The sequence below is a fragment of the Puma concolor genome, chromosome D4, assembly GCF_028749965.1.
Source record: "Puma concolor isolate L17-30 chromosome D4, mPumCon1.1.hap2, whole genome shotgun sequence".
Classification (NCBI taxonomy): Eukaryota; Metazoa; Chordata; class Mammalia; order Carnivora; family Felidae; genus Puma; species Puma concolor.
The window spans coordinates 796,174-818,737 of record NC_141679.1 but is presented as its reverse complement, the minus strand read 5'-3'; the positions used below and the strand labels follow the sequence as shown (position 1 = coordinate 818,737).

Sequence of the window (22,564 nt, the reverse complement as noted above, 5' to 3'; positions counted from 1 at the left end):
GGCAGTTCAGGCAACAGGTCTGGTCATGAGGCCTGTCTGCCTGTCCACTCCACAGAGCCCAAGCCAGCCTGTCCGTGTTTGTCCACGGACCCTGGCTCCGGTCTCTGGAGGGCAACAGGACAGTGTGGTTTCCTCTCTGCAGTGTCTCGGTCCCTGTCAACAGCCATGCTGGCGGAACCACTTCTCTCCCACGTCCAGGAGCCGAATTCGAGTCCCACTGCAAGTTGTGGGCAATCCACCCTAATTACTGCAGCTCCTCGTGGTAAGAGCTGATGTGTGGGACAGAAAGCCTGTTGCCTATTCTGCTTCAAGACTGGCCTGGCTTTTCTTAGATCCCTGTATTTCCATACACATTTTAGAATTCGACAAGTTCCACCAAAAAAAAAAAAAAGTGGGGGAGGTAATCTGTTAGGATTTTGATTAAGTTGCATCACATCCAATCAGTTTAAGTAGAAATGGTATCTTTGCGATCCTGAACGTTCCATCCCCGGGGGTGGTACCTCCCCTCCCCAAACCGTCATCTGTAATTGTCTTCCAACATTTTCTCTGAAAAGATCTTGCTCATCATTGCTTTAATTTATTCGTAAACACTTGTAATATTCTTGAACATATCTGATATTTAAAACACATCTTTCCCTTTCTCTTGTCCTCTAACTGCAGGAAGAAACAACTGATTTTTATACATTGTGCACCTGCAAAACACTTTATATGATTTAATGATTTATCTCAAAGTTATGTTTTAATCTCATATATAGAAGCATATCATCTGGGGCTGGTAAAAATTTTTCCTTCCATTACCTATTTTTTTTGTTATATCTCTTTTTTCCTTATTTTTCTTGCTTTACTGCACTGGCCATGACCTTCAGTGGGCCTGTCTTCTTCCCAGAAGGGGAAACATTTCAGTATTTCACCATTGAGTATTTTTTAAATATGGTGTTATTTTTTAAATAACAACTTTGTGTTATTTTTTAAATAACAACTTTGTGGGGGTGCCTGGGTGGCGCAGTCGGTTAAGCGTCCGACTTCAGTCAGGTCACGATCTCGCGGTCCGTGAGTTCGAGCCCTGCGTCAGGCTCTGGGCTGATGGCTCCGAGCCTGGAGCCTGTTTCCAATTCTGGGTCTCCCTCTCTCTCTGCCCCTCCCCCGTTCATGCTCTGTCTCTCTCTGTCCCAAAAATAAATAAACGTTGAAAAAAAAAATTTAAATAACAACTTTGTGGAGATATAACTTACAAACCATAAAAGTCACCTTTTTAAAGTATACAATTCAGTGGTTTTTAGTACATTCCTAGTGGGGAGCCATCCCACTGCCTACTTTTGATACATTGTAGTCACCCCATAAACACACTCTGTTCCCCCCGACACTCTCACCCACTCCCTCCCTTCATGGATGGGCTTGTCCTGGACATTTCATGTGAATGGAATCATACCGTTTGTGTCCTCTCACAAGTGTCTTTTGCACGGAGCAGTGTGTTTTTGAGGTTCCTCTACACAGCAGGTATCAACGCTTTATTCCTTTTTACTACCGAGTAATATTCCACCGGGTGGATGGACATTTTATTCATCCATTCATCAGCTGATGGACATTTGGGTTATTTTCACATGTTGGCTGTTATGAACAGTGTAGCAATGAACTTAGAAATTCATGTGTAAGTTTTCATGCAGATATATATTCCCACTTCTCTTGGGTACGTAGCTAAAAGTGGAAGTGTGTGTTTTGCAGACACTGTCAGACTAAGGAATTTCTTCCATTTCTAGTATGCGAAAGCCTTATTTCACTCTCCTTTAAACATTAACATGACGGGGCGTGTGGGTGGCTCAGTGAGTTAAGTGTCTGATTCTTGACTTCAGCTCAGGTCATGACCTCACCGTCATGAGATCGAGCCCTGCCTCGGGCCCCTTACTGGGTGTAGGGCCTGAGATCCTCTCTCCCCTGCCTCTCCCCCATGCACACACATGCTCTCTCTCAAGAAAACAAAACACGTAAACATGATCATATAATGTCTTTTTTTCTGTTGTTATTTTTTGCTTGTTTTTTGTTTGTTCGGGTTTTATTCTTAAATCAACCAGGTACTTCTTGAATAAGCCCAATGTAGTCATGATGTATTATCCTATTTATATATTGCTGGATTTTACTTTTGTGAATCTATGTTCAGTAGTGAGCCTGGTCTATAATTTCCCTTTTCTATACTACCCTTGTTGGGTTGTTGTATGGTTATGCCTTAAAACACTATTCAGGGGGCACCTGAGTGGCTCAGTCAGTTAAGCGTCCGACTTCGGCTCAGGTCATGATCTCGTGGTCCTGTGAGTTCGAGCTCTACATCGGGCTCTGTGCTGACAGCTCAGAGCCTGGAGCCTGCTTCGGATTCTGTGTCTCCCTCTCTCTCTCTCTGCCCCTCCCCTGCTCACGATCTGTCCCTCTCTCTCTCAAAAATATATAAACATTAAAAAAAAATTAAAAAAACTCCTGCTCAATAAAATTTGTTGATGAATAATATGGGCCTGTGGTATTCTTTGTGGGAAGGTTTGAAATTATGAATTTGACTCCCTTAATAGTTACAGACAATTCAGATTTTCTGTTTCTTACGGCAGTTTCATAATTGTATTTTCTAGGAATTGTCATATCATCTAAATTTGCTGGCATAATGTCGATAATATGCTCTTGTGTTCTTATTTATTTGTATCTTTTTAGAGAGAGAGAGAGAGAGAGACAGAGAGAGAGAGAGCGCACAAGCAGGGGAGAGGGGCAGAGTGAGCGAGTGAGAATCCCAAGCAGATTCCACGCTCAGTGTGCAGCCTGATGCGGGGCCCGAACCCACAACCCTGGTATCATGACCTGAGCCAAGATCAAGAGATGGACGCTCAACTGACTGAGCCCCGCAGGTGGTCCTCCTCTTATGTTCTTTTAACTGCTCTCAGAATCTATACTGACAGCATTTTCAAGTCCTCACACTGGTAACCTACACTCTTCCTCTTTGTTCCTGAATCTGACTTGCTACCGACTTTATTAGGTTTATTTAAAAAAAAATCCAGCTTTTGGCATTGTAGATCTTGTCTGCTGTATGGGTGTTTTCTATTTCATTGACAGTTTTGCTTCTTGGCATTTCTGGTGGTCTCCCCAAGGGCATAAAGCTACCCAGGACCTCTGAGGTCTGTTGTGCTCAGGGTCTCATTTTTTTTTTTTTTTTTTTTTAACTGCATTGCCAGGGGCAACCGGATGGCTCAGTCAGTTGAGTGTCCAACTTCAGCTCAGGTCATGATCTTGTGGTTCATGAGTTTGAGCCCCGCATCGGGCTCTGTGCTGTCAGCATAGAGCTTGGAGCTGCTTCGGATCCTCTGACTCCTCTCTCTGCCCCTCCCCTGCTTGTGTGTGTGTGTGTGTGTGTGTGTGTGTGTGCGCATGTGCACAGAAGCGTGCTCTCTCTCTCTCAAATATAAATAGAAAAACATTAAAAAAAAAAAAAAAACACCTACAATGGTGATTTCAAAATGTTTTTATAGTGATCAAACTTTCCGGTCTTTGATGGTAAGGTTCAGAGAGTCACCCAACCTGCCAATATTTGATACAGAAAACTGATTTATAACTGTGCTGTATTTGCATTACCTATTCCGGAGCATGAAAATCATTTTAAAAATAAAGTGACAGAGAGGGGTGCCGGGGTGGCTCAGTCAGTTAAGCATCCAACTTCAGCTCAGGTCACGATCTCATACTCCGTGAGTTTGAGCCCCGCGTTGGGCTCTGTGCTGACAGCTCGAGGCCTGGAGCCTGCTTCAGATTCTGTGTCTCCCTCTCTCTGACCCTCCCCCATTCATGCTCTCTGTCTCAAAAATAAATAAACATTAAAAAAAATAAAGTGACAGAGAAATGGGCATTCTGTGTATTTACACACATTACAGGACCTTTGTAGAAGCACGCACCAAAACTCGAAGGAGAAACTGTCCAAACACCCGTTGACCACATCACAGCACATTCCCACATCAGCACTGCACGTAAATGTACCCCTTCCAGGGGGCAAGTCGGTGACAGCAGATGGGACAACCATCACGCCCCGTGGTGTGAAGTGGCTGAAGGCACTTGTGGCGGGCGTCACAACAGCCTGAGGAGGCAACACCCATTTCTGAGAAGAGCCTCTTTAAACCTGTCAACAAGTAGCTTTATCTTTGAAGTTGTTGCATGGGAAGCAACCACACCCATATAAGAAAAACTAACTCATCGGTATCCCACAGCCCAGGGGTAAAAACACTGAAAAGGTGACCTTACTCAAACATGTGTTCTGGAGGCTGAACCCACAGCAGCCACCCTTGTGGCCCAGGCGCTGGGGGACCCGCTCACACCTGCCTGGTGACAGACACCAAGCCGCAGAGCAGCTGTCAGGGCCAAGTCTCAGGACACAGTTACGGCTGCAGTAATACAGGGGAGGAGACCTCGAATACCAGGATTTTCCATGTACTATGTGGTTAAAATAGTTTCTGCGGAAGGATTCACATAACAGTCCATGAAGCCACAAAGTCAGAGCAGGGACCTCAGAAACCAGAGTCCTGGTCTCTGCGATGCTGTCAGACTTGGCGTCCATAACTCCTGCCTTTACACTGCTACTTTAAGTTACTTCTCATTGTTTAAATTCTTTTTAATAGTTACTTTTTTTCCCCTGATCTGGTTATGAAAGGCTAAAAATGTTATAAAAGGACAGATTACATAGTAAAACCCCTGCATAATTCCATCACTCAGAGATAACCATTATCAACAGTCTGTTATTTATTCCTTGTTTATTCCTTCCTGTCTATTCTCCAGGAAGGTGCTACACTGTATACATTATTAGAAGGTAAGATAATACAGCACGTGTACTGTTTTGACATTTCTTTTTTCTTCTTGGTACATTGTGGACAACTTTGCCAACTGGTGTAACAGTTACTTGTCTCTCTAGGAGCTTAGGGCAGTCCACTGTTCCCTGTCCATATACTAGTGGGTTAATTCCTTCCCTTTTATGTTACAATGTTTCCAAGGACTTTCCTGGATGCACAGATGTACAGCTAAAGATGTTTCTATAATGGATCCCAAGGAGTCAAATGCTGGGACAACAAACCGCTACAAAGAGTGTAAAGGTTTCTGTTTGTCTTAAACACTGTCCAACACTGAGTTCATCAACATTTTTTTCCCTCCCTAAACAGTGTATTTCAACAAATCAGGTGTCCTCCCCCCCCCGCCTTTTTTTTTTTTTTTTAAAGAGAAACTTCAGATTGACAGCAAAACAGAGAGGGAGGTGCAGAGAGGTTTTCCATACATTCCCCATCCACCCCTTATATGTGACCTCATCTATTACCAACGCTCCCCACTAGCGTGGTACATTTGTTGCTACTGATAAACCTGTACTGACATATACTAATCACCCAAGCCCATAGGCTACCCTGAGGTTCACTCTTGGTGGTGCACATTCTATGGGTCTGGATAAATGTATGGCGACATGTATCCACTATTATGATCATACAGGGTAGTTTCCCTGCCTTCACAGTTCTCCGTGCTCTATTCATCCCTCCCTCTGGCCTAATCCCTGGCAACCACTGATGTTTTACTGTTTCCACAGTTTTGTCTTTTCCAGAATGTCATATAGTTGGAATTGTATAGTATGCAACCTTTCAGACTGACTTCTTTCACTAGTAATGTACATTTAAGGTTCCTTCATGGTTTTTCACGGCTTGATAAGAGTATTTCCTCTTAGCATTGAAAAATATTCCATTGTCTGGATGGATCACAGTTAATTTACTCGTTCACCTACTGAAGGGCATCTTGGATGCTTCCAAGTGTTGGCACTATGAATAAAGCTGATGTAAACATCTGTGTGCAGGTTTTTGTGTGGACATAAGTTTTCAACTCATTTGGGTAAATACCAAGGAGCAGGACTGCTGGGTCACAGATTAAGAGTATGTTTAGTTTTCTAAGAAACGTCACACTGTCTTCCCACATGGCTGCACCATTTTGGATTCCTACCAGCAAGGAATGAGAGTTCCTATTGCTCCACATCCTCGCTCGCATATGGTGTTGTCGGTGTTTTGGATTTTTGCCATTCTAGTAAGTGTGTAGTGGTATCACACTGTTGTTTAATCTCCAAAGCCCTTTTCTTTTCTGATTGTGTGTAAGCGTTTTTGGAAGGAAGGTGGGGTCCTATCTCTAATAGAATCTTCCCAAATGTTTCGTAATCCTGAGCTATCTGTTCATGACTAACAGTATAGGGTTAAAATGCTGACCAAAACATATCAGGGGGGATGATCAATTTTGTCTTTATAGTGGGTTGTGCCAGTGGTGAGCTTAGATTCTGAACATGGGGGTTCCCTGCTCCACCAGCCACCCAAGCCCAGTGGATGAGAACACAGGTTCAGTTTAGGGGCAGATGCCTAATACTCACAACAAATGATGGAGACATCCGGAGGACTGGGGTCATCTAACCTGCTACTCTTTTTTTTTTTTTTTTTTTTTTTAAATTTTTTTTTTTCAACGTTTATTTATTTTTGGGACAGAGAGAGACAGAGCATGAACGGGGGAGGGGCAGAGAGAGAGGGAGACACAGAATCGGAAACAGGCTCCAGGCTCTGAGCTATCAGCCCAGAGCCCGACGCGGGGCTCGAACTCACGGACTGCGAGATCATGACCTGGCTGAAGTCGGACGCTTAACCGACTGCGCCACCCAGGCGCCCCTAACCTGCTACTCTTAAGTGCAGTCTCTAACAAACGTCACCATTCCCAGCATTTGGAATTTCTAAACCTGTGGGGAACACCCACAGAGCTATCCTGTCCCATACACTTGGGCTGCAGTGTCATCTGTCAGAGTCTCTGTGCCTTTAATCTTTAAGGAATTTCTCAACATTTCTTCTAATAGTACTAATTATTTTGCATATATATACATATATATGTAGTTTATTTTAAGGAATTTGGATGGCCCACGTGTGTAGTCAATTATCTTGATTTGATCTACCCAGGTCATTTTAAGATTTTGGAAAAACAAAAATTCAGCTCTTCTCTGTCAGAAAATTTAGACACCTGATGTAGAATAGTAAGAATTTAAAAATAGCCATTAAATAATTCCCTAGTCTGTGACAGGCACTTCACATAGGGTATTCATTGCATTGGCAGGGTAGGTATTATCATCCCAGTTGTACAGAAGGATAAAGTTTAATCAGAAACAACAGTAACTCATCCAAGGTCCCCATAAGCAGCAGTGTGAGCCTGGAACCCTGACCGCTCTCTGACCTGCTCACTTGTAGATAGAAAAAACTGAGGCCAAAGTAGACAACCAATTCGCCAGAGTAACCATCATCAGAAGGCTCAAAGCTCCTTTGCACATTTTCTCCTTATTGCTTCAAGGCTGGAAGTTACATAATTTCAGTGACATTAATATGTACCAGCTCTGTGCTTTGTTAACAAGGCTGCCTGCAGACTGGGGGAGCAGGCAGAGGACAGCAAGTTAACCCCACTAAAGGCATCCCAGGAACGCACGGTCCTCCACGTGGCAACAATGGCGTCTCTGTAGTCTGGTAAAGCTCAAGGGGTCCCGTGGAGGCTGGTGTGAACTTAGAGGGACACCACATACTTCTTAATGAGCCTCTACTGCTCCTCCGGTTTCTCTCCCCCTGCCTCTGCTTTCTGCTTCTGCTGCGATTGAGAACAAATATTTCCCTTGGTAACCGTCTTCCCTGGTTACTCTCTTGGCGGCTCTGCACAAAGATCTGAAAGGCATTTGTTCCCAAGGGAAGCAGTGATTTTCGATTTTACTAAGAAGTCAGCTAGCATTTCTCAACATTCCTCTCTTTCCTTGTTTTAAAGAAAGCTCTGGTTTTGTTTCATTTTCAGCCGGAGACTTTAATGACACCAAGCAGAACCTACTTAGTTTAGAATTTCAGGTAAAAGCTTAAAATTTTAAGTTTCTACTAAGGCATGTGGAATGGTTTTAATATTTGGGTGTTTTATGTTGCAAATGTGTTTAACACTTGAGGAAATTAGCTCTTACTAATAGATTTTAGAAGTTTAAAGTGTACATTATGCTGCTTACTTGTTTTTTTTTTCAGGATGAATACTTCCCAAGTATTTTGAACTTTTACAGAATTAGGATTAAAGATACTTTTGTAAGTTTAAATATAATTTACATGCTCAACAGAAGTAGAAGTTGGTTTGACAATTACATCCTCAATTTTTAAAACCTAAAAGAACATAAAGTATTAATTAAAAATGTTTTTCATTTTCAGCCTGTTGAGTGACGTTAAAAGGGACAACAGACATTTCATGGCTTTGTGTAGAAGTTTAAAATTCTCAATGTTATTTTAAAAACTTACTTAAGACAGTGGATGAAAAACTTTAAATGGAGATAAACAATAAGTTAACCAAGATTTACAGACAGTATTTAATGTTGGGATAAAACAAGAAGGGCTGGAAAGAAAAATGTACTTGATCAAAATAATACCTACTGTGATTTAGAGTACCATAAAATTTTAACTCTAGAAACATATTTACTCAACTGCAAAGTTGCTTGTTAAAGTAAATATTAAACGCAATGCAAAATTTTATAAATCACTGAAAATAACAAAGGCCTAGGTATCAATTATAAATTAAAAAAATTTTTTTATTGATTTTGAGAGAGAGACAAAGAGAGAGTGAGAGCGAGGGAGAGGCAGAGAGAGAGGGAGATACAGAATCCAAAGCAGGCCCCAGGCTCTAAGCTGTCATCACAGAGCCTGACGCAGAGCTTGAACCCACCAACTGTGAGATCGTGACCTGAGCTGAAAGTGGGACGCTTAATTGACTGAGCCACCCAGGCACCCTGACATTGATTATAAAATTGGCAATGAAAGGCCATTTCATAAAACTTATTTAAAATTTTAATGAGACTATTTAGATCCTGATTTTGTTAAAATTAAGATAGCTCTGAAAATTTATTTCTGTACATGTGTATTTAGGTTTCTGGATGAAAGTGAGCCAATTCTGGGGGGTAAGGAGAAAGACTCCGGGAGGTAAGTCCGGGGGGGGGCCCTGGGGTGAGCAAGCCCAGGCCTGGTCCTGTCAAGCGAGTGCTTCCGGGAGGACAAGGGGCCGCCCGGGTGCTGGAGACCCTCTTGGGCGTCCTCCTAAACCCCGTCCAGGGCCGGACAAAACTTGCACCTGGTTCAAGACGGGGCGTCCGCACAGACGACCGTTAATGCAGGACAATGTCCGTGAATTCTCACGCAGAGCGCAGTGCACGCTCTCCACCACAGCCACGTCCCTGGCCCCTCCTGCCGCCCCCATCCTGGCTCTTGGCCCAGCCCACATACTGCCTCCCTCCGATCCCTGCTCTCTGAAACGACTCCTCCAGGGTCCACTGCCCATTGGCGAAGGGATTGCTCCTTTCATGACTTTTCATGTTAGTTCTACTAAAACCAAAGCAGATCACAAAAACTGGTTCCAATGTAGCTCCAATTCAATGATGTCCAGTAGAGGTTCTGAAGAGGCTGCAGTAATTAGTGGACATACATACTGAACGCAAGTCTGCATGCTGAGGCTGGCGGACAGGACAACCTTGGCGGCGGCTATGTGCGGGGCCATCAGCCCAAGGAGGAGAACCCCCTCCTTCAGGCCTCAGGCAGAGGAAGAGCAGGAGAATGAGGCTGCACTGGGGGAAGAGGACAAAGAGGAAGGCAGAGGCACAGTAGAGGACAGCTTGTGTGCAAAAGACAGATGGCCTTAGGCTAAAAGATCCCAAGAAGGATAAACAAACAAAAAACAACCCTACACATTATAGTAAAACTTCTGAATATTAAAGAGGAGTTGAAAATATGAAAAAAAAAAACTTCCATAGAGAGAGAGAAAAAAAAAGATTTCTCACAAAGAGATAAGACCCAGATTTGGGTTGGATTCTCATCAGTAACAGCAGAGATAAGAAGTAAATAGAGGAGTGCCTGGGTGGCTCAGTCGGTTAAGTGTCCGACTTCGGCTCAGGTCATAATCTCACGGTTCCTGGGTTCGAGCCCCGTGTTGGGCTCTGTGCTGACAGCTCAGAGCCTGGAGCCTGCTTCGGATTCTGTCTCCCTCCCTCTCTGCTCCTCACCTGCTTGCAATCTCTCTCTCTCTCTCTCTCTCTCAAGAATAAACAAACATTAAAAAAAAAAAAAAGTGAAAATGGACAACAGCTATAAAGTTTTGGAAGAAAAGGATTGAAATCATTATTCTATTTCCAATTAACCAATGATATTTTCTGACACAAGATTTCAAAATTTTTAAAACCCGCAACATTCTTTTAGAGAAAGAGGATTATTTTAACAGAAAATAACAGTAATCTGAGGGAACTCCTGGTTCTGATAATAGCAGAGTAAGGAATTCAGAACAAAAGCTGTTGAGAATAATTAGAATAGAGAGGGAAAAAGCAGGACTAATATTTGGGATAGAACTGAAACCAAATAGGTTTTGAACAACTTTTCTTCTGAAGGCATCTAGAAGGAGGGTCCAGAAGAGGCAGCAGACAATTAAATGTAGCTTAATTTTTGTATTTAAAAAAAAATTTTAATGTTTATTTTTGAGAGAGAGAAAGCACGTGCGGGCGAGTGAATGGGGGAGGGGCAGAGAGAGAGGGAGACACAGAATCGGAAGCAAGCTCCAGGCTCCTAGCTGTCAGCACAGAGCCTGACGTGGGGCTTGAACTCACGGCATGATGAGATCATGGCCTTAGCCAAAGTTGGACGCTTAACTGAGTCACCCAGTCACCCCAAGAATTGAGTATAGCTTTAAAACAGCCTCAGCAGGCAAGAGAGAAATAAAGCCCTAGGAACGGGGCTACGCTGGAAGCAGGATGACAGGGAGGGTGATGCCAGTGAGGTCCCCCGCTCTGGTTTGGGACCCAGTGTGATCCATAAGCAGACATAGCAAGGCTCAGCTTCAGAACATTCAGTCTATAACTGGTAGTGCCCTCACCCTAATGCCTGAAGCAGATGTAAATCCTTCTGGGATAAGAATTTATCATTAAGGCTTCCAAGTATTTCCCTAATTTTTCATTATACAATATCTGGTGCTCAATCAAAAGCCATCAGGCATAGGAAGAAATAGTACAATGCGGCTATAATCCCAGGGAAATAAGACAACAGAAACAGATACATCAAGTGTTCAGAAAGTGGGAGTCTTCAGACATAGACTTTAGGAAGAATGTGATTAACATGTTCAAAAAGTAAAAGACAAGACTGAAAATTTCAGTGGAGAATCAAAACCATGAGAAGAACTCACTGAAAACTCAAAAACAAAAATCCCACAGTAACAGAAACAAGGAAGTCAACGGACGTATTTAATAGTGGAAGAGAGAATTCATGAACTGCGACACAGGTTAAAAGCATAACCAGGACAATTCACAGGCAGACAGGGATAGAGACGACAAGAGAGGGTAGACGCACTGAAGACACCACGAGGAGGCCATCATGTCTACCAATGTGGCCCTAAACACACTCAGGACGAAGTAGGAAAGTACTGGGTGGAGAGAAGGGCTGATGAGTCTCCAGGCCATAGATTCAAGAAGTGCTATAAATCCCAAAGGCGACAAAAACAAGAAAATCCTATCTATGTACCATACAGCAAAAGAGCTGAGCACCAAAGCCAAAGAGAAAATCTTAGATAAAGCAGCCAGCAGAAAAAGTTATTTAAAGGAGAAATAGGGGTGCCTGGGTGGCTCAGTTGGTTAAGCGTCCGATTTTGGCTCAGGTCATGATCTCGTGGTTTGTGGGTTTGAGCCCTGTCTCGGGCTCTGGGCTGAAAGCGTCAAGCCTGCTTTGGATCCTCTGTCCCTCTTTGTGCCCCTTCCCTGCTCACGCAGGCTCTCTCTCTCTCAAAAATAAACATTTTTTTTTTTTTAAAAAGGAGAAATAATCAGGTGGGCAGATGAATATTCAATCAAAATTAAGGAAACAAGAAGATGTTGGAATGAGATCTTCAAAATGCTGAAACAAAAAACTTGTCAACCTACAATTCCATGTCCAGCAAATGCATTCTTCCAGAATGACATAAAACATAAGTATTTTCAGATACACACACAAAAAGAAGTGGTCACCAGTAGTCCTGCATTAAAGGAATTACTAAAAAGTGTTCTTAAATCAGAAAGAATGGAACCCTGACAGAAGCCTGAAACCATGGGACGGAATGGGCAGAAAGAAAACAGTAAATGTTCAGGTGACTGTAACACAGGAGGTCCCAGCTGGGGCAGGAGGATTCCCTCCATCGCCCAGCACATAAGGTGTGAAGACATTTCTGCTCGCCATGAGCGAAGGGAAGGTGCTGGCTGCATCTACTGGGCAGAGGCCAGGGATGCTACTGAATATACAAATACAAATTCTCCAACCCAGATGTTAGTGGTGCCAAGGCTGGGAGAGCCTGATCTAAATGACAATCACCATCATCTTCTGAGGACGTCACATGTATCTAGAAGTAATGTGACAAGAGTGGCACGGTGCTGGGCTGAGGGACAGAAGGAGGCTGTCCTGGCCTCACATTGTCCAGGAGGACAGAAAGGCTCTGGTTTATACCAGATGTGACAGGCTGAGATGTATGTGGTAATCCCTACAAAGAGCAGAATAGTAAAAAGTGTAAATTACTAACAGAACAAGAAAAACTCAGTCATCAATTTAAAAAAGCAAGCAAGCAAGAAAAACAAAACAAAACAAGCAAGCAGAACGAATAGAAAGCTAATAGTCAGAAAACAGATTTAAACTCAAACATGTCAAGTGTTAACGTTAAATAGAGACTAAATGTTCCAATTAATAGACAAAGATTGTCACACTGCATTAAAAAAATTCCATGATATGCAAATAGAAAGTATATTGAAAATATAAGACTATCAGCTATAATATCTCACAAAGTAGATCTTACGACAAAAAGCACTATTAGCAATATAAAAAGTACCTAATGATAAAAGCACTGGAAAGATCTAACAATTTTAGATTTGAATATACCTATAACACAGTCTCAAAATATATTAATAAACATGACCAAAGTGACTTATAAATATTAAACTACGTTCAAAAATAAACCCAAGGGATAACATAGTTCAAAACCAAAGGAGACTCTATTATTATATTTGTAAACTGAAAATTAAAATTAAGAATACAAAAATACATCCAAAAGATACATGCATAATATCTATAATCACAAAAAATTGGCAAAGAATTTAAATGTCCATCACCAAACTGTTTAGAGGGGTCCTGAAAGACGCAGTAAACTAGAGGGTGGGAAGCTAGGGCCCATTCGCCAAATTCTGTTTTTTAAACAAAACACCATAGTTACATAGTCTTGCCTGTCTGTTCACCTAGTGTCTATAGCTACTTTGGGCTATCGCAGCAAAGTGGAGAAGTTTCAACAGACTGTTGGACCTCAGAGCCTAAAATATTTATCTTCTCAACTTTGGAGAAAAAGTGTGCCTACCCCTTGTACTGAACAATGAATTACGATCAAGGCAATGTGTCTTTTCTGCCTTATAAACATACGCACCATTTTGAGTTTTTAAAACATATACGCTACTTTTACAAATTTGACTATTAAAAAAATTTCAATATTTATTTATTTTTGAGACAGAGAGAGGGAGAGACAGAGCACAAGCGGGAGAGGGGCAGAGAGAGAGGGAGAAACAGAATCTGAAGCAGGCTCCAGGCTGAGCTGTCAGCACAGAGCCAGATGCAGGGCTTGAACCCACCAATGGTGAGATCACGACCTGGAGCCGCAGTCAGATGCTTAACCGACTGAGCCACCCAGGCGCCCCTCAAATTTAAACATTTTAAGAACAAATGATAAAAAAAGATTATGAACTCTGGAGAGAGAAACCTATGTGAACGCGGCCTGTATCTTTATCTTTTAAAAGTTTATTTATTTAAGTAATCTCTACCCCAATGTGGGGCTCAAACCATGACCCTGAGATCAAGAGTTACATGCTTTTCCCACTGAGCCAGCCAGATACCCCCATGGCTTGTATTTTTACATTTCTTTGGGCTTTCCTATGGACAACAGACTGGAGCTCAACCTAAGAAGACCCTGTTGACAGAGCTGTCTGAGCCCAGATGATGATGAATCCCCCACAGCTGGAAACGGAGGAGAGCTTCAAGGACTCACTGAAAGTCTGAGCTGCACACAGCAGAGTGCCACTGTTATAAACGGCCAAGGTTACGAGGACAAAGCTTCACCTGAGCACAACAGAATACAGAATGGAAGTGGGATCATTCCTCAAGGAACACGCAATTCTGGCCACACGAGCGAGCATACACGTGTGAGACTTGGAAACCGAGCAAAAGAAAACAGCACCTCAGAGTCAGAGTAAACCTCGGGGGGAAGATCATCGTGCGCAAGGGGTCTGTTTAATTTTAGAAGACCACTAGAAGACCCCATCTAGTTAGAATTCATTAGATGTGCCTGTAAACCGCCTGCCTCTGTCTGGATTAAAAACCTCTGTATGAGTTCCTCTCAACAGGGGCTTCTCCATCTAGACACTTCCGACATGCTGGGCCCTTTGGTTCCTCTGTCGTGGTGGGTGGTCCTGGGCTCTGTAAGACCTCCAGCAGCACCCGGGCCCTCCCACACACAGGGAGTTGGGAGAGCCCCTCCTAACAGTGACTCTGAAGAGAGTCCAGATGCTGCCAAATGGGACCCATGGACAAAACTCTCTGGCTGAGAAGCACTGCTTTCAGTGGTGGGCTGCAACCTTGTGCTGCAAAGTACTTAAATTTTGCAGGCCAAATAAATGTTAGCATCTACTGAAACTACCCAATCACGCTCTTTAGCGGAGAAGTCCCCGAAAGTAACACACAAATAAACGAGCATGGCTGCTCCAATACAACTTTATGTATAGATAATGAAATTTCAATTTATGTGATCTGTCATGAATTATTACTCTTCTTTTAAATCTTAAAACCTTTAAATTTAAAAACACAAAAGCCATCTTAAGCTTGTAGGCTGTATACAAACAAGCAGCAGACTCAGTTTGGCCCCTACTCCAATTTCCTGACTTCTGATCTAACCTGTCAAGCCCAGAGCCTGGTCTCCAAGGACCCCATGATACAACTCCACCTCTGTCTGAGGAAAGTGTGAGATCCTACAACAATGCTAAGAAGTTCACACAACTGGGGATTTTGCGCATTATGTGACAGAGATATGTGATTCCAAATAGCCGCCTTTGGACTCCCAACATCAAGGTAGTAGCCCAACCCAACTACAGTGGTGAGGAGAGTTGAAAATTAAAGTGCACATATGTAAAGTGCACCTGTAAAACCATAACACAATCAAGAAAATGAATATATCCATCATCTCCAAAAGATCCCCATGACTCCTGGTAATCTACATGCCCCTGCCTCGAGGCAGACATGGGTATGCTTTCCTACAGAAGAGTTTGTGTTTTCTACAATGGAATTGTGTATATGTCCTTCTGTATGAGACTTCTTTTATTCAACATATTTATTTTGAGATTTACTTATCACTGTTGCTAAGTAGTATTCCATGGTATGGATACATTACAAGCTGTTTATCCACTAACACATTGATAGACATTTGGATGTCTTCCACTTTTTGTCGAGCACAAAGAAAGCTGCCATGAACATTCACATATAAATATGTGTGTGGACATATGTTTTCATTTCTCTTGGGTAAACAGTAGCAGAATGGCTGGGTAAATGGCAGACGCACATGTAACTTTAAAAAAAACTGCCAAACTGTTTTCCGAAAATGTTTATGCTGTTTTACATTTCCAACAGCACTGAATGAGAATTCTAGTTATTCTGCCTACTTGTCAACATTTGCTGTGGCTTATCCTTTTAATTTTACTCATTCTGACGGATGCGTGCTAGTATCTGATTGAGGCTTTAACTTGCATTTTCCCAATGACTAAGGATTTTGAGCATCTTCTCATGTGCTTATACGCCTTGCGTGTCTCTTTGGTAAAGTGTGTTCAAAGCTTTGGGCTTTTAAAAGTTGGGTTTTCTTTTCATGTCAGAACTGTGATACTTCTTTATTCTATTTTTTTTTTTAATGTTTTTATTTATGTTTTGAAGGAGGGAGAGAGACAGAGCATGAGCAGGGGAGGAACAGAGAGAGAGGGAGACACAGAATTTGAGGCAGGCTCCGGGCTCTAAGCTGTCAGCACAGAGCCCCGATGCGGGGCTCAAACTCACGAACTGTGAGATCATGACCTGAGCTGAAGTTGGATGCTTAACAGCCTGAGCCACCCAGGCGCCCCCTTCTTTATTCTTGATACAAGTACTTTGTTGAATACATGTTTTGCAAATATTTTTTCCAGTATGTGGCATTTTCCTACTATTAACAACATCTTTTGAAGACAAAAAGCCTTTAATTTTGATGAAGTCTAATTAAAAAATAAATATCATGCTCTCTATTGCTGTACTTAAGAAATCTGTGCTAAATCCAAGGTCACCAAAATTTCTCTCTATGTGTTCTTCTACAAGTTTATACTTTTTGCTGTTATATTTATGGTCGATTCTTTGTATGATACATGACTGTGCACCTCGTGCTGACCATGTAGGCTTGGTCTATTTCTGAACACTCTCTTCTGTCCCACTGATTACTTGTCTGTCTTCACATCAGTATCACACTATCTTTATTTCCCCATATTTGCAATAAGTATCGAAAATCAGGTAGTGGTAGTCCTCCAAATTTATTCTCTTTTCCAAAGTTGCTTTGGCTATTGTAGGCTCTTTACATTCCCACAGCAATTTTAGAATCATCTTGCCATTAAAAAAAATAAGCAAAAAAGCCTGCTAGAATTTTGACTGGCTTTGTGACAAACTATCGATTATAGAATTGAGAATTTAAATCTGAGTCATCTGACCTATACACACAGCACACATACCCTATGCAGTTCTTCCATTTTCTGCAGCAATCCTTCATGGTTTTCAGGGCTGCAATCTTGGACAACTTTTGTCAGAAGTATCTTTAAGTACTTCACATTTTTATGCTTTTATAAATGGTGTTGTATTTTTTTTTTAATGTTTATTTATTTTTGAGACAGAGAGATAGAGCATGAACGGGGGAGGGTCAGAGAGAGGGAGACACAGAATCTGAAACAGGCTCCAGGCTCTGAGCTGTCAGCACAGAGCCCGACGCGGGGCTCGAACTCACGGACCGCGAGATCATGACCTGAGCCGAAGTCAGCCACCTAACCAACTGAGCCACCCAGGCTCCCCTATAAATGGTGTTGTATTTTTAACTTTGGGTTTTTTTTTTTTTAATGTTTGTTTATTTTTGAGAGAGAGACAGAGCATGAGCAGGGGAGGGGCAGAGAGAGAGGGAGACACAGAATCTGAAGCAGGCTCCAGGCTCCAAGCTGTCAACACAGAGCCTGACGTGGGGCTCAAAACCACAGACTGTGAGATCATGACCTGAGCCAAAGTAGGTTGTTTACCCGACTGAGTCACCCAGGCACCCCTTTAACTTTGTTTTCTTTACTGTTGTTAGCATGTAGAAATAATCCTGACTTCTGTATATTGATCTTATATCCTGAAACCCTGCTAAAATCAGTTGTAGCTTTTTATGTAGGCACCATGGGATTATCTATATACACGAACAAGACATTTGTGAACAGTTTCTTTTCTAGTCTGGATGCATTTTGTTTCTTGGTCTTACATTACTATACGGGCTAGAATATTCAATAAAATGTTGACTAAAAGTGGTGAGACCAAACATCTTTTCTTTTTCCTGATCGTAAGCGGTAAACATACTTCAAAATCAAGCACGGTATTAGCACTAACTTTTTGATATACGACAATGATCAGATTTAGGTTCACAACTGACAAATGACATTGATACACCGTTATCACCAAGTCCAGAATTTACATTAGAGCTCACGCTTGGTGGTATACGTTCTATGGATTTGGACACGTGTGTAATGGTAGTATCCATTATTACAGTATTATACAGAATATTCTCAGTGCCCTAAAAGTCCTCTGTGCTCCATCGATTCATTACCTGCCCCTTCCCCCCACCCCCGGCACCCACTCCTGGCAGCAACTCTCTTTACTGTCTCCACAACTTTGCCTTTTCCAGAATGTCACAGAGTTGGAATATTATAGTAGCCTTTTCAGATTGGCTTCTTTCATTTAGTGATGTGTGTTTATTTCTTCCCTGTCTTTTCATGGTCCAACAGCCATTTCTTTTTAGTGGTGAATAATATTACCTGTGTGGATGGACTACTGTTTATCCTTCCACCTACTGAAGGACGTCTTGGTTGCTTCCTAGTTTGCTGTAAACATCTGTGTGCAGGATTTTGTGTAGGCATGTGTTTCCAACTCTCTTGGGTAAATACTAAGAAGCATGACTGCTGGATTACATGGTAAGAGTGTGTTTCTGAGAAACTGCCAAAGTGTCTTCCAAAGTGGCTATACCCATCTGTATTCCCTCCAGCCATGAATGTGAGTTTCTGCTGCTCCACATCTTTACTGGCATTTGGTGTTGATTTTGGCCATTCTAATAGATGGATAGTTGTATCTCATTGTGGGGGCATAGTGGCTTGGGGAAGGCCTGCCTCACCCCCCGAATGTGGTTTTCCATTCACAGTTGTCCTCTGGGATCCCCACAACTTACCCACAGGTTGTGAAGCTGACCTATACTATAGTAGCATCTGATGCTAACAGAGGACTTCATTTCATGCAGAAAGGTTGAATCCAGTGCTCAGAGGGTCTCTGGTCTATTTCCCAAGGTGCCAATAAGATTACTGGGTCAACAGTCTATGGCCACTTTTTGGCCCTATGAGCCTTCAAAATCCCTCCTTTGCAGCTTGGAAATTTAGTCTGTACATAACATCACCTTAATGCTCACCATTTCTGCCAGGGTGATGGTTTCTGAAGTTAACAATTTTGTTCTGACTGACAGAGGTGACCAAGGCAGGCTGGTGAGGAGTGGGGTAAATCCCATCACCAAGCAAGGCTGCTCCTTTACTAACGATCCTGGGTCCCTGGCATTGTTGAGGGTTCAGACTCTCCTCCATACACCCCTGGCTCTATCTTGGGGTACTGACAGCAAGAGGACCTGAATGAAGAGCAGAGGGGAGAGCTGCTAGGCAGGGGTGAGGGTGGAGAAACTGACTCTAAGCTCAGAGGCCATGTGTGCTGCAGACCTTCCCTGTAGGACTAACCATGGGCCCAAGTGCGTGGCCGGGTGAATCTGTCAACCGGCCCCACAATCAATCACCTTGTAGAGGGTTACTCTTCACTTTCTCTGCTACCTGACTTCACATGCCCGCACCAATGTGTGTGAGCACAGGGCTACAACCACACTGAGTCCACAGCACCAGGAGTAGAGTATTCATGTCTCCAGTGTATTTTCAACTTCACCTCACGCAGAACCCTGCACTACCCTTGAGACAGGCTAATTAAGAGTTCTTCTTTGTCCGTCTTATGTCTTTACAACTGATTCCAGTTTCCTGTTAGTTTTATAGGGTGTAGCCGTACCCCCTCATCCCAATAAAGAAAATCATAAAGCGAGAGGATAAGAGAACAAAAAAAAGCACTGGGGGAAAGGACTGTGGGTGGCGCTGGTCAGAGGATGACCTGGCACACAGGTACAGCGACCCTGGATAACCTCTGAGGACCCACAACACAGTGATCCAGAGAGGACTCAGGAAACCACAGCCTGGAGGCCATGTCCAACCCACTGTTGTGTACATGGGAGTGTTACTGGCACAGCCATTGCGTACCGTTGTCTGTTTTCACATGATAACGTTCAAGACGAATAGCCTGTAAAGTCCAAAATATTTAATACCTGGTTCTTTATACAAGTTTGTTCATGCTTGGTATGAAGGTAAAGATATTAAAAGTTCTTTGATTTTTATTGGGCAGATAGCCCACAGATGATGTGTGTCATTTCTCAAAGATGCTGCTGAGGCATACATATGAGCAATAAGCCCAGTTGTCAAAGGTGAAAATTAGGTACCACTAAATCCGAAATTCTGCTTCCTTCTCATTCTAGAAATTGGATGGTGGAAAAGCCAGCATGAAGTTTGCAGGTTTGGTTTGTTTCCTTCTGCTCGTCATCTGTCAAACTGACTTTGGACAAAATGAAGAAGCACCTAGGAAGCAGCGGAGGAAGATGCACCACAGAAGACTGAGGGGCAGCTCCTCGCCTGCCCGCAGGTCCAGCAGGCAGCTGGGGGACCAGCGGACAATGGTCACACCTGGAGCAACACGTCCCGTGCTGAACCTGGACTACAGCACAGAGGAAAAGTTTGACTCTTTTGTAGGTTTTCTTGGAGTAGAATCAAGTTATAACGTGTTACCAGGTAAGAGCCCAGTGAGAGAAACAGAACCTCCATGAGGACAATTTTCCAAAAAAAGTTTTTTTTCATATTACTGTACTATCTTTTGGTTTAATCTAATGATAAAGTTTGAAATAATTTAAAATTTCATTTATAGAATGTAATTGTAACATAAAATTATTGGAAAAGAAAAAAGTTATCCCACAACGATGTTTATAAAACCCAGTTACTATTTTCGTTTATTAATTTCTGGTCTGTTTACTGTGCCATGTATTTGACATAGTTATATTCCTAATATAGATAATATACATAAAAAGTTGTAAGCTGCTTTTTCATTTATAGTGATAGATCATATAGGATACAGAAATAAATTATTCCGATGACTGAACACAGGGCTGTTAACCAGGGCCTGAGTTAGGTGAGCACAGTGGGGAGGGGGAGGGCGGATCGAACGTGAGAGCCCCCCCGAGGGTGGGAGTTGGGGATGGTAGCTTGTCCCACAAAGGAGAGGTATCAGAAATGATACTGGGTCGGAAGGACAGCATCTCCCCTAACATTCACGTCAAAGCAGGCTGTCTACTGGCCTTCTTGGGTGACACACTCACCCACCTGTGTGCAACGCTGTGCATTGGAAATGGAGGCACTGAAGGCCACTGCACTGTGCACGGTACAAGGGTGAACATGGAGGCATGGGAGCTGTCCTTCCGCAACACAGCAGTTCTCAAAGAAGGGACAGGTGCACTGTCTCCTTGGGAACCAGTGTCAGAGGCACTGCAGAGGCAGGCTCTGTGGCCTGGCTGTCCTGTCTGCACACCGGCAGGTCTGGGGCGTGGGCTCACCACTGGGGCTGTCCCTGCCCTGCTCTCTGGCACCGGATGGAGCTGTACTGCCACGTCTCTTCTGAAATTAGGTACGGCCATCTCATTTGCTGGGGTCAACATAATGAGACGCTTTTGGGGCTTGTCTGGGATTTGCAAACTTCCATTCTCTCTGCTTTGGCCATCAGGGCAGCCTGCTTGCAGATGAAGCCCGCTGATTATTCCTGGGTGGCCATCCTGTGCAGAGGCCGTGTGCCCACACTGGACACACAGCATGGATAAGGAATCCCTGATGCCTGGGGTGGTGGATGCTGTTGTATAACTTAGTCACCCCGACAGGTACAGTGTGGAGGCGCAGTTCAGAGTCAGGCCACCAGGCTGGTCACTCTCAGAGCCTGAGTGAGAGGCTGAGAGAGCAGGAGGACACCCCGCTGGGGGTTACATCTCTGGATCTACCTACTTTGTGTGCAAACACACGCAGGAACTTACTGTGTCCCTGCTTCTCTTTCAGGAAAGAAGGGACACTGTCTGGTAAACAGGATGACCATGTACAACAAAGCTGTGTGGTCTCCTGAGCCATGCACGACCTGCCTCTGCTCCAATGGAAGGGTGCTTTGCGATGAAACCGTGTGCCCCCCTCTGACATGCCCCCAAACCATCACACCGGAAGGAGAGTGCTGTCCAGTCTGCGTGGATACTGGTATAAGTATTTAGCTGAAACAAAATATCACAAGTGACGGAGTCTTCAACTTACATTTGTTTTTGTTTTGTCACTGCCTTAAGTTTTAAATTAAATTATGGTAAACTAGTCATCAAGGTACTGAAGATACTGGCACAGTGATGACAAACATAGACGTTATTTGGGAAAATGCATGGTAGGAGACGGAACTAAATGATCTAGGCTTTATAGTCCCAGCTCTGTCAGAATGCATAAACTTGGACCAGACCACACTGCACACAGACTCTCAGCTTCAGAGAAGCAGTGACAAAGCTGACATAGCCCACAGTTCCCACATTACACGCGGGGTCTCCCTTAATCTGACTCAGGGTGGGTACGTTTAGACCACCAACGAAGATGAAGAACTCTTGGGGAACAGAGGGAGAGGCGGTTTGCATCTGGAGAGAAAAGAGCCCAATGCGTCCAGCCTGTTCGCTCTCACTACTGCTCGGGTCATCTGGGGACATGTGCGAGCATGGCCCTGAAGCAGGGCCCACATCTTGGCCACGTGGCCTGGTGCATGTCTGCTGTCCCCTACGCTCATGGGGCTCATATCTGAGCGACAGACGACTCTCGAGAGGGAGGCGCAGGTCCCCAGGAAGAGCCTAGTTAGTGACTGATGAAATAAACAAACGTGGTAAATAATCTGATGGGAAAGAACAGAGACATCTTTTCCGGTCTACAGTTGAGGTAGATGGACGGTCACAGGGTGGGTGTCTACAGAGGATGTCTACCAAGAAGAACTTCAGAATATTTAGGAATTGCATTTTGGTTTACACTTTTTTTACT

General features: G+C 43.4%; 2 protein-coding genes across 9 annotated transcripts in view; one reads left to right on the top strand and one right to left on the bottom strand.

Moving 5' to 3' along the window:
- The window catches only part of CENPP (centromere protein P), a 229,459-nt gene that overhangs the window by 34,386 nt on the left and 172,509 nt on the right, over positions 1–22,564 (bottom strand). The gene's annotated exons all lie outside the window — the stretch shown is intronic.
- Positions 7,387–22,564, top strand: part of ECM2 (extracellular matrix protein 2) — a 33,390-nt gene continuing 18,212 nt past the window's right edge. Inside the window, exons 1-5 of one of the 5 annotated variants that reach the window (XM_086684746.1) lie at positions 7,408–7,526; positions 7,843–7,892; positions 8,943–8,996; positions 19,954–20,263; positions 21,569–21,757. In XM_086684746.1, the coding sequence (XP_086540872.1) occupies positions 19,978–20,263; positions 21,569–21,757 (475 nt within the window). In that variant the 5' untranslated portion in view covers positions 7,408–7,526; positions 7,843–7,892; positions 8,943–8,996; positions 19,954–19,977. Of the gene's footprint in view, positions 7,527–7,740; positions 7,893–8,942; positions 8,997–19,953; positions 20,264–21,568; positions 21,758–22,564 lie in introns of those variants that run through there. The other 4 variants (XM_086684744.1, XM_086684745.1, XM_025931544.2 and 1 more) reach the window with 4 other exon arrangements.